General features: G+C 36.7%; 1 protein-coding gene across 1 annotated transcript in view; it reads right to left on the bottom strand.

Annotated features, from left to right (window-relative positions):
* Window positions 1-3208: 3208 nt before the first annotated feature.
* PCDH11X (protocadherin 11 X-linked) overlaps window positions 3209-12690 on the bottom strand; it is an 887832-nt gene continuing 878350 nt past the window's right edge. Inside the window, exon 8 of the mRNA XM_067548389.1 lies at window positions 3209-7492. Within this exon, the coding sequence (XP_067404490.1) occupies window positions 7104-7492 (389 nt within the window). The 3' untranslated portion in view covers window positions 3209-7103. The remainder of the gene's footprint in view (window positions 7493-12690) is intronic.

The raw sequence follows: 12690 nt of genomic DNA, 5'->3' as shown, positions 1-12690 counted from the left end.
TGGACATTCCCCCTGGAGATGCTCGCTCCCAATTTGATTGATTTGTTTTCATTTGCATAACTGTCATCAACACCACCAGTACATAAACATTTTAGTCCAAGGATAATGTTCAGCAGCTGATCAGGAAGCTCCCCAAAAGTTTTCCACTTGGCAGTATCAGTGCACACCATCTGCAGAATCATCAGGAGGTCAATAATAGTCAATGTTGGCTCATTGGATGCTGGTATCTTGGCCACTGACAGATTTTTTTTTCTCAAGCCAAGACAACATGTTAGTCTTTTGGAGCTTTCGTAGCGATCCATGCAAACTGGAGAGGGAAAGTGGGACAGGTGACAGTTCATACTTCATCAAACACTGCATATCTACATCTCTGGACTAGGCAATAACTGTCCGCCTGCTGAATATCTGACAATCAATGGTCATTGCTTGTGCTGGCAGCCTCTTCTTTTGAGATCCTTTTTATGGGATCAAAGAGATCTACCTCAGCCCTTTGCTGCCTACTGGTTACAAACTGCTTCATTTTTTCCATGCCACTCTCTCTTATCATGCACAACCTTTCTGGCAGTTTCAGGTGGAGACACAGTAGACATTGTGGCTACACGTGGCTGTTTGGTGTCTGGATTTATTCCAGGTTTAATACGAAAAGGAGTTGTCATTCTTTTTATAGTATCTTGGACAGCAATTTTATCTGCAGCCATATGCTCTGTGGGAGCTTCTTTGTGGGGAATCTGCTGCTGAAGGCTGCATTCCACACATTTGTTACGGTTGCCTTAAAATGTGCTGTCAGGTAATACTTGGTCAGAGCCTTATCTTTTATGCAAATATGCTGATACTTTCATAGTCCTTGCTGAAAGCTTGCTTGATGGCCATGTCATGACCCACTGAAGGGGTCTCTAACTAGGGCATGATATATATTTCTCCTCCTCTAGAAGTCTGGCTTCTGCTACATTTACACAACCCCACTTATCATAATTCTCACAATCACACCGGAAGTCAAGTGTAATCATCACTGCAAATGTCTCGAGCTCCATGGACTTATCTCTCTTTGCTGCTATGTAATAATCCATCAATAGTTGGGAGAAATCTGTTACATTTTTGTTCTGAGAACATTATGTATCTGAACAGTTTTTTCCTTGGCTAACCTAAGTGTCCATGAGCTGGTGGAGTGATTGGACATTGTTCATGAAGTCTGCCAGAGCATTCTGTGCTTTCACTCTGTTTTCTGTGTGTGCCTTCTCCACATGAACAAATGTTTCAATGCATGTTCGAACTTTCTCTAAGATGCATCTTTTCTCATCTGCTGCGGGAACATCATTGTTCATGAAATCACCAAGTGCTATCCATTTCAAGCAATTCATTTCCTCATTCATATGTTTGTGGATTCTAATACTATTATTATATGCTTTCCCTCTTAGAGCATGGCTGTTGACGGAAGCATCAGATGTTAACTTCCATAACAATGTCATCAAACCCACTTTCCTCCATCACATGGCCTATGTCACCCATGAAATTCATCACACTATGTATGCCTCTCATCTCAAGGTGGGCATTGCCAACTGCGCTTTGCAGTAGATTGCTTCCACATACATGACATGATCAATCCAGAGAATGGAACGTATCCTAAAAATATTTCATCATGTTATACACGTTAATTGCCAGTGCTGGAATTATTGAACTGTAGCCAATATTAATAAAATAGCGGACAATCAAATCAGTCCACTCTACAAATATGTTGATGTATTACATGGTAAAAAGAAGCCCATACTATTGTGTGACTAGAGACTTTTGCTTTAACCAAAAGTAAAAAAGTATGGCAAAAATACATAAAACATTACCGGGGCTAAAACCAGTTCTATTTTGATTACATAGTTGCATTATCAATTGTATTTAAGGTTGTTCTGCTGATTTTGATCAAATTAGGCCATTTTTCTTGGACTTATGGCTTTTTTGTGATTTTATGACTTTTTCAAATTGGATTCCTAATAACATTTAAAGATTATGTGATATTGAATAACTAGACCATTTCTTGCATCTACATCCATGCTTGTGATGACCACCCGATATGTGCCTAACATGACAGCACTGATGTTTTTCTATTTGATGTGTTATCCTAACTCATTAATAAGACCCCTTTTTAAATCCGGCTGGTCAACTATATTATTATGTATCCTGGTAAATGTTGGTTAATTGACTGCAATGTATTCACTTAATCAATAAGAACAGATGCATGGTTAGTATTTTAAAAAGCTACAAAAATGGATTCCTTTCTTTGAAAGCTACTGTTTCAAATATTTTTTTCACAGTAATTGCCATGCAATGTTGTTTCCTTCCTTGCCCAAATGCAGAAAATGGTTGTTCCCATGACAGGAATAATATTTTCTAGACAAACAATGTTAATTTGTAATAGAAACTGATTGTTGCCAAAAAGGATTAGAGGGAGTGTCTGGGGAAAAAGGTTTCATTAAATGACATGATTTCTTTTACGAAGGAAAATGAAATTTTTGATTTTTTTGTCATATTAGGCAACAGAAAATGCAATGCTATTACATAACTGTTATTCTTGCTCTCTTGGCAGAATTAAGTTGACAGTTCAGAATAACACTACAATAGAGTGAAGCAAAGTCTGGCTTGCATGTTTTACTTACAAACGGTAACTCCTGGTCTGCACTACAGAGTTAGGTCGACACAAGTCAGCTTACGTCAATGTACGTCTAAGTGTCTACACTAAAATTTTGCTCACGCCGATGTAACTTGCCCACCTCCATGAGAAGCGTGGAGTCAATGTCAATAATGTTAGGCCAATGCAGTGTCAGTGTAGACATTGTGTTGTTTACATCAACTGTTGCTGGCTTTCAAAAGTCATCCCACAATGCCCCGCACTGTTAGTTTAATTGGTGCAAGAGGCTCCTGGTGAGGATGCGCATCACCGACATAAGGAGCAAAATGTAGACACACAAAGCGATGTAATTACTGCAGTGGCTGTATGCTGACATAAGTTAGGTTGACTTAATTTTGTAGTGTAGACACATCCTAAGTCTGTGCATGTTGTTAAAAACAAAATAAAACAACTTCCCTAACTTTTTACAATGAAGATTGGATCTTTCTCCCCTTCCTTCCTTTGATTAAGTGTTTAGAATTGCACTAGCTATGACTTTGTCATGTTTCAAAAAAATTACAGGTAAGGCTGTGGAACACTCAGTTTGAAGAAGGCAAAGGTTTTCCTTTATTTTTACACTGTATGAAACGAATCTATTCATATCACTACCATTTTACTGTATACCATATATAGGATTGTTTCTTTTCCACAAATTCACACAAATAAAATAAAATAAGTTAAATGACTAAATATGATTACACAAAAAATGTACAGTCCATGTACTGGATAAATTGTTTATATGTAAGATGTGTAAAGAGTCTACAGTGATGTTAGTCCTCTGGGTACTGACACAAGGCATTTCTTCTTGCCTTTTGGGAAAATATTGCTTCAAGCAAATATATATATATGTGAGCATAGTTTAAGATTTGGATAAAATGTGTATTTATAATTGTAATTATCTTATAATTATTCCTTGTTACTAGGAAGTCATAACATCATAACTTGCTTTTGTAGACTTATGCTTCATTTCCTATGGGCATATTTATTGATGCTGAAAAAAATGTTTTACTCTTCTCCTGACTCCTTTATATTCATATATTGGAATCTCTTAAGTAATCTACCATAAACTTTTGAAACATTTACAGGAAAACACAATCATCCTAAGTTTAGCAAAGCAGTTCCAGGCATCTTCTAACTATCAGAAATTAATAGATCATTGTAGGTTGAGTAATCCACATTCATAACTAGGCAGCAACTGCCCACAGAGTATCAAATTAGATTTTGCTGTAATTCTGGGGGACAACAATGGAAATTAAGTGTAATTCTTTCAAATTAATTGTTACTATTTACAATCCCACATTTAAAATGATAGACAACTTCTGAAACAAATTTAGTGTAACACCCAAGGCAGCCATCTAAATGAAATTCAGACATTTCACAGAGCACCACTAATGAAGAAATAACTGACATATTTGGGGATAGATGTTGAAAATGGATCCTTCTGGAGCCCCCTTCCTTCACTGGGGTTCTATGTAGGTGCAGGAAACTGCACAGATACCTCTGGTTGCAGGATCTCATCCTATACTGATCTGTGTGGGCAAAGCCCTGTGTAGTACAGAGCTCCACTAAATCCAATGGGACTTTATGCAGGACTGTTGCTTGAGGAAAAATAAGACTTTTAAAAATTGAATTCTTGTCTATTCCTTAAATTGTAAGTCCTACTAGATGGCATAGGAATCTTGGAGATTCTCAAACATGGACTGTATTTTAACAGAGAGCTCTTCACTGAAGGCACTTGAGAAATTTGTCATTGTAAGTTTTCTTTCTTTAACTGAAAAACTTCTTAATCCTAGTGAAAAATGAGACTCTAGATCAAAATCATTTTTTCACAGCATGACTGCATATAGAATTAATTTAGGTCTCTAAAAATTTAACCCTAAAGTTTTTTGGGACTGATCGGGAAGGATTACGTCTATTTCATTAGGATACTTTAGAAAGCTGAGTAATATAGAGAGTTCTGGGATCCAATCATGTCATACAGAATGGGTGTGATTTTGGGGGGGAAGGTGAACGGGAGGATAAAGTATGGAAAAAATTAGCATGAACAAAAATAAAAAAGAGATTAAAGGCCATTTTATTTTGGAAAAATTCCGCCAATGAATTTCCAACTTATGTCCAGTAATTTTAGCAGTGAAATGCTGTGACAGAAAATATTCTCTTGCCATTTCTAGCCTGACTGGAAACCTTACAGGAAATATTATTTTTGAGACTTTTCCAGTACAGAGATCCAATCCTGTAAACACTTGCTATGGTGTGTAGTTCCTCTACAACAATCAGTAGGGCCTTTATTTAATCGTAGTAAATATTATTGCATTTGTCAGAGTGGCCTAATTTTTCCAGAATGAATAGGTTTGTTGAATCTGTGTATGTCTCTGAAAAAAACCTCCACATTTTTCAATAAATAAATATAGAAGCCTTTATATAGATTGTCTGGATTAATTTATCAAAGTCTTACTTATGCCTGAACTAGAAGTGAGTAGCTACAGCTATTGTGTGTCTGTATCCAGAGGATTAACTTTTTTTTTTCCTAGGATTTACATGCAACTGGAAGCCAGTGTGCCACATCTTTCTTAAACATTATTGAGAAATATATATCTAAAAGGAAAAAATACACCATTAGATATTCTGAGGTTTCATTAATTAAACCCTATCAGTAGGTTAAAAGTGAAGCTTCTTTTATTTTGCACATTAAAACTAAATGTGATTTGAATAGATTTACAGTGGGGACAACAATATATAAAGCTACTTATACCTGCTGGGCACATAAAAGAAGCGTCTTAGCATTCATTGGAAACCCTCAACATCTGGAATTTCTATAAATTTTACAAGCAGCTTATATTACAGCATTTTTACACATAATTTTGATTATAAATTACAGACAAAGTTACATTAAGAAGCCTACACAGAATTCCATCCCCAGGAAGTAGTCACACACTCGCTTCCCCCCACCATCAAACTTAGATTGTTTCTTGATTTAAAGTAGTGTTTTAACTGATTTTGTTTTAAAGAAAAAATATTTGATAGTGGAATGTACATATTGTTCCTGACATAATGGATGGATAGAAACAAAATACCAGGAGGAAAATAATAAATTCTTTCATCTAAAAAAGACATCTTCTTTGTGTGCAATATAGGATTTACTAGCTTTCTTTTATGCTGCATACAGAGTATCACATTCAGCACAAGGTTCAATGAAGACTGCCTAATCTTTCCAGAACATCACCTTGAGCTCCTGTAGAATAGCATAATTGGGGTGTATTTATAATTACATCCATCCAACATTCACCTCCTGGCTTCTTCTTTCTTTGCAGAGTAATGTCAGTAATTTTCTTCAGTAAACTAAGCTAGAATGACAAGAGCTCCTTAGTCTAATAGGTTTAGTGTGCAGCATGTAAGGTTATATTTAATTCTTTACTGAAAACCTGCAGTGACTGACTATAGGGCTGTAAAATTAGCATTTAAATCACCATAATATTCTCTAGACAACGGTAGTTTACAGCCATAATACTGCATGAGCTGTACAATCTACCCAGTTTCCTTCTGTGTTTATGTAATCCTGAGTTCACAAGGACATTAACCAATGTGAAATCTGCAAAGTAAAGACATGATTAGTGATGGACTCATGGCTGAAAACTGGCAGGTGGAATATGGGCTATGACATAGTTTGCATTAGTCTAGAAAAGCAAATCTAGGAAAGCAAGAAACTTTCTTTGTAACATTGTGGTCCAATTCATCACTATAGAGGCAACAGGACTTTAAGATCACATAAAATATTCTGTTTCGTGCTTCATTTATGCTATTTTCCCATAAAATACGAATACAGGTAAGCTGAGTCAGAAACCAGAAACAGGAAGCGTCAGGAAGACTTTAACACACTTCTCTTCCTCGCCATAGAAAACATAAAACACTGTAAGAGTGCCTTGCGTCCAAAGAATTAAATCACTCCTTAATCACTGATTTCAAATAATAGAGTGACAAATTGCCTACTTGATCTCTGTCTGCTACTGACTGATGAACAAATGGAAATGTGCCTGATGAATGTATTAAGTATAATGTACATGTAAAACAAAAAATGGGATTTGAGAGTCATCTTCATGACTACTATATAGATTGTAACAGTGCCCCAAAATGTGTTAGGAAATTAACAGAAAAAGGAAGACAGTCCCTGCCCTAAACAAGTTATTCTTTGTGCTATGATGACCCACTTGGGGAAATAAAATGAACAAGGTTTTGTTTGTTTGTTGTGCATACTTTCGACCAACAATTATGGTAAATTTCCTTTAACTCAGTATTAAGGATTCAGCTCTTCAAATTCAATTCAGAATTCTATTTACATAAATATTCACAAGCCTAACAGGTTTGTATATGCAGTAAGGTTAACTGTTAGGCTGTGACTATATACACTTACACGTTAAAGCCTGAAATAGCTGAGTTGTCAGACATGCCTTTATAACTGGTGCTCATGTATAAAGGTGTTGCTCCCAGACACTGGTGCCTGTTGCAATGGAGTGAAGTTTGCCAGGGGAATCACCTTGACTGGATCTTCACTGGTACAATGTCTTTCACAGGTGTTGTAGAACTGGGGCCATGGACCACCCTGGCTTTTATCAGTATCATCCTTTGGAATGGGCCTTCCAAGCGCGTGTCTTCCCTCAGGCCTGGTTCCTCGACCCCATCCTTGCTGGAAACCAAATGATGGCAAAGGAGGATTGGCTTGTTGGTACTGTGTCAACGAAGGTGGCATCCAGCAGTTGTCAGAATGACCTAGGATAAGACATTCTTGTGTGCAGGTTTCAGAAGCTTCAGCCAGGGCTTTTTGGAGATTAACTTCAATAGCTGGTGGGGGGAAAATGACAAGAGATTATCTAGAGCTCAAAAGATTCTGCTGAGAACAGTTTGTGGCCTTTTGATATGGGCCCCAGTCCAGCAAAAACTTATTATTAGTTCCCTGGCAACCACGTACGTGTGTGTGCGCGCGCACGCAGGCTCAGCACTATAGTGGTCATCAGCAGTATAAGAAGAAACCTTAATATTTACTATAGAGACAATACCACATCTTGTATCCATATAATTCAAATTCTCACAGTTCTATTATTTTCCCTCCACGGATACATCTGCATTATAAATCAGCTTGTAAAGATTATAATAAATTAACCCCCATTCACTAGAAGGTTTGCACAGAATTGTTTCATACAGATTTTACCCTTGTTAAGTAAGACGTTTCTGAATATATTCCTTGAACATTTGACCCTCTTAAAAAAGGGCAAAGTAAAATTAATCTGGGCACATAACCTATTGGATTGAAAGAGGTGCTTGAGAGTTTTAAGAATGAAAGACACTAACAGCAATTGTAAAGAGAATTGATTTCTCCATGCCTTCTATATTTGAAACCTTGACGAATCAGACGGTAATACAGGAGAAACTGTAACCCTCTTTGAAGTACGAGATGTTGAATCATGATATGTTGTGTAAATGTAGTAGGTTTCATGCACTTGAAAAAGGATTATAGAGACATTTTAATTTGTTCAAAGATATGTTACTAAAATTTCATGACAAGTTTTTATAGTACCTCAAATGTAACATACTGTATCTGAAGTAATGCTAGTCAGTTACATTGAAAGGCTGTTGACCTTGCTATATACTGAAACCTTTAATGATACATTAAAGTTAGACCTACCAGTCCATTCCCTGCAAGTGCTTTCAGAATGTATGTACTTTTTTTTGTGAACGCTGTTTGAATAATCATCCCAAAACAGCTGAATGGCTTTTAAAAAAAGCCATTGTGTTGGCTGCATAAAACTGAATAAACAGGCCCTCCCTCCCTGAAGGAGGATACTTAAAAGTTTTTTTTTTGTTTGTTTGTTTGTTTTGTTTTGTTTTTAAAAGAGTCTGAGTGTTTACGAAAAACAGTTTTAGAAATGGATTCTGCCATACTACATATTTTAAAATAAATTATGCAATAACTAACTTCTAAATCTAAAGTAATGCAAGGTTCTGAGTGAGATATTTTGGCTTTTTGAGGTTTATATAAAATAGTCACTGCATTACTGATTTTGGACTTTTTTAGAAAGTATGAATATGGCTAAAATCTTCAAAATCTACCTCCATGCAAGGCCTGTATATCTATGCTTACTGATGGACGGTAATATGTATACACCATATGACATATAGAAGATAACTATTTTTGTCAGACTACTACTGCTAAGTAGGAAATTGCCTACTATAAAATATCTTGGCTAGTATTATGAAAATACCAGACTCTGAATTACTTCACATAAAATACACTGAAAAAGTATGTCTCTGGTAATGAAATATCAGGTTGTTCAAGAAGCAAGTTTGCTCTGATAGACTGGGTAGTTCAGCATCACTCGTCAATTTGCCTCAATATTTCTTTGAATTTAATTCTAACAATGATTTGGCACTACTGAAATACACATCCAGTTATGCTGGATAAAGGGCCAGATGGATAGATGGATAGTACTAGGCGAAAATGTAGGAGGCACTGAAATGTTAAAGCCCAGGCCCCCCAAAAAAGTTATTGCAGCTGGACTATTCCTGTCTTCCCAGCACCTGACAGTAACTTTTAGTTGACACATCTACTAAAATACATGAACTCAAGTCTGCTTTAAGTTCTTATTTAATGAGTTTGAGTGTACTACTCATTTACACTTGTGTAAATATGGGGTAATTCCTTTGTTATATATATGTTACTGACTTCAATGAGTTACTCTGATTTTATACCAATGTGAATACAAGCAGAATTTGACCATTTTCAAGCATTAGTGAAACCTCTGACATTTCCAGCATCTATACTTTTTCTTTCATATGAGATCTTTTCTTTTCTTTTTAAATTAAAATGGTCATGTGTCTATATACACATGAATACTTATTTAAAGAAATCAAATTGTTTAGGATTTTTGGTTGTATACAAAAGATGATATATATAGTCCTTACATTGTATTACTATCTCAACATCAGAAAGAGAATATGCATAAAAGGAAATGGCAAGACAGTAATGATTTCCAATGAAGAAACAATTGTGGACTATAGGCCAATCTTGAAGATGTTCTCTACAGCCATTTTGGCAGATCCATTAAAGGGAATTTTGTGCCATGTTTTGTCAGAACAGCACTGAGTTCTGACCACACTTAAAACAAAATATTTTTCTTGTTTGCAGAGAGACATTTACCTTTTTTCTCTTAATAGACTAATATATTTCTCTGACTTTCAGCTTCGGCACAAATTTAAGAAAAGAATCCTGGCAAAATCTTAGTACAAGTCATAAATAATATACAATCATTTCTTAGACTGTAAACTATGTCAGCTCTGATCTTGTCGTTAATGCCTTTGTGTGCAAAGAGTGAGGCCCTAGAAGGTAAACTCTTTGGGTATGTCTACACTGCACACTAAGCCTTCATCTGTGGGACCTGGGCTTGTGGACTCGGCTTTCCAAAACCGTGCTTGGGAGTCCACACTGCATTGTAAATCTGGGTTTACAATTGCTGGACCCGAGTCTCATAGCCATGCTAATGCATCCACACTGCCCTACACAGACTTTCTGACTTGGGTTTGCAGTTTAAGCTGCATCCACACTGCAAAACGGCAGGGTTTGGATCTGAGTCACAGCAGGACTCAGGCTCTGACCCACCCCTCCACAGCAGAGTCCTATGACTTGGGTCCTTTGTGTTGTTGACCCAAGTCAGACTGAACTGTGCATGGGCAGAAGCAGGTTGGGCTCAGACCTGAGTCAGAACCCGGGCTTAGTGTGCAGTGTAGACATACCTTCAGTGGCCAGGACCTTACCTACCTTATGTTTGCACAAAGGCTAGCACAGTGAACCTGACTGTAGTAGTGCCTGGAGACTCTTATCATTGTAACATATTTATAATGTATAACTTTCACAACTTTACTGAGGGATAATACCATCTCACCTAAGCATCTTCTCTGGAGAGCTGAGGGAGCAGAGGAGGAAATAAAATGAATTTAGCAAAATTAAGCAAACCCACAAAATCATCTCTGCAGGATGTCTGACTTTAGAGTAAATGTCCTTCACAGTGTAGTTAAATAAATAAATACCATGCTTATTTTAAAAACACAAATTGCTTATAAGGCTCCTTAACTAATAGTCTTGCTTCAAAAGAAACAAAGATCTGAAAGAAAAAATAAAATTTTAAATCTAAATTGGCTGTATATAGGAAATATCATCAGTGTAGCTCTGAGACAGACATTCTCAGGAGACTGGGCATGCTGCAGGAAATCAAATAATTGTGGATGTCACAATGAATATATTGTGAGACAGTCAAGGTCCCCAATATTTGCATTTAAAGGGATCTTGGAAAACTTCAACAACTGATCTGCATCAATAAAATGTGCTAGCAAGGATAATTGGGATGCAAAATAGTTTGTGTTTGGTAAGGAGAAAAAAAAAAGACAAAAAAAAGAGAGCTGTGTGAAATATTATGTTTTTAGCCCAATAAAATAAGAACCATTGTTGGAACATAATTCATCAGCTCGTAGCTGAACCTAACATGAAGTATAGCGAGTATTCTGCATGAATATTCACCAGGCACCATCTTTTTTGTACCTGCTTTTTCCAGGCAGTGTTATGTATCTTCTTTCTTTCTGTGACTAATTCATTCTCCTTTTCCCTCCTACTTTGTCATTCTATTTTCTTGGCCATTGGGAGTCTCACTGAATAGCAAGTTGGTACTGGTGCTTCATTGATGTCTAAACTAGGATTTAATCATAGAGTATTATATGTTTTATGATTCCCTATTAATAGGAGCTTCACACAGCTGAAATGTTATACTGATAGTACCAGCTGGAAGCATAAACACCGTAGCTGATTTCTGGGTATTCTGATTGTGGATCGCTGTTACTGATCTAGAACAGAAAACGATCATTGTCATTATATGGTTATGTTCCCAATCACCATGAGAGATCTAACTTTCTCATCTCAGCAGGAGTTGCAGATTGAACTGAGAATGATGAATGCTGCTTCCACGAGGAATAAAGAGGCTGCACAGCTAAGATAAGTGTGAAGTTCAAATTTTAGGAGGCTGGTTACCAGAGATAGTGTGACTGACCAGGGTGCTTTCTGGATTCACTCCCATGGCTTCCCTCTAGTGCAGTGATTCTCAATCTATTTACCATTGTGGCCTGCTTCTCCAGCTCTCTGTATGGTATGTGAGCCGCATCCACGCAATATATTTATACTTACTACCTGTATGGCCCTGAGGATGTCACATGGGCTGCAGCTGTGTGTTGATTGGGCCACAAGTGGCCCTCAGGCCGTGCTTGAGAACCACTGTTCCAGCGGCTGTCTCATTCATGTACACGGATGTATCTGTGACAGGTAAAGCCGGGCAAAAATTTTGACAAACTTTTTTTTTTTGGCAAAAAGTGCAGATTCACCAACACCAAAATGTTCTGCGAAGTCAGATCAGTTTTGTCTAATTATTTAAGCTGGGGGAAATAAATTTTGAAAAGTTTAAATGTTTGTTTTGACATTATCAATATGAAACATTTCATTTTTTCGGGTCAAAACTACTTTGTTTTGAAATGTGATTTTTAAATGGCTAGATATTTAAACAAAACATTACATCTTGGGTTGAATGAGAAGTTACGTTCATTCCAAAACAAATTTTATTACAACCATTCGGTTTGCCAAAAAAGCCAAAACATTTCAGCTTTGGGGTTCACCTGAAACTAATTTTATTTTTTGATTTTCAGAACTGCCAGCGAACTAAAAAAATCTAAACATTTTTTTTCCTGAAACCAGGAAAAGGAGGATGCATTCTCAATATTCCCATATAATAACAAACAATATTGGAAAAAGGTAACCCAGATTTGGTTCTGATATACCTGCCCTTATTAACTAACCCCCACTTTAGAGCACTCATGTACCCTCACCAACTCTTGCATCTTTTAATTTTAATTTTAGAGTATGAGTTGCGCTTTAAAGAAAGAGCATTTTCAGTATATAGAATGGATGGTATTCATGCACAAAGGTACACTTACCATTTTTATTTGAA

Source organism: Emydura macquarii, unplaced genomic scaffold (genome assembly GCF_026122565.2).
Source record: "Emydura macquarii macquarii isolate MOO-44397 ecotype Brisbane River unplaced genomic scaffold, CSIRO-AGI_Emac_v2 contig_1253, whole genome shotgun sequence".
NCBI classification, from domain to species: Eukaryota; Metazoa; Chordata; order Testudines; family Chelidae; genus Emydura; species Emydura macquarii.
This window is presented reverse-complemented; position numbering and strand designations above follow the sequence as displayed.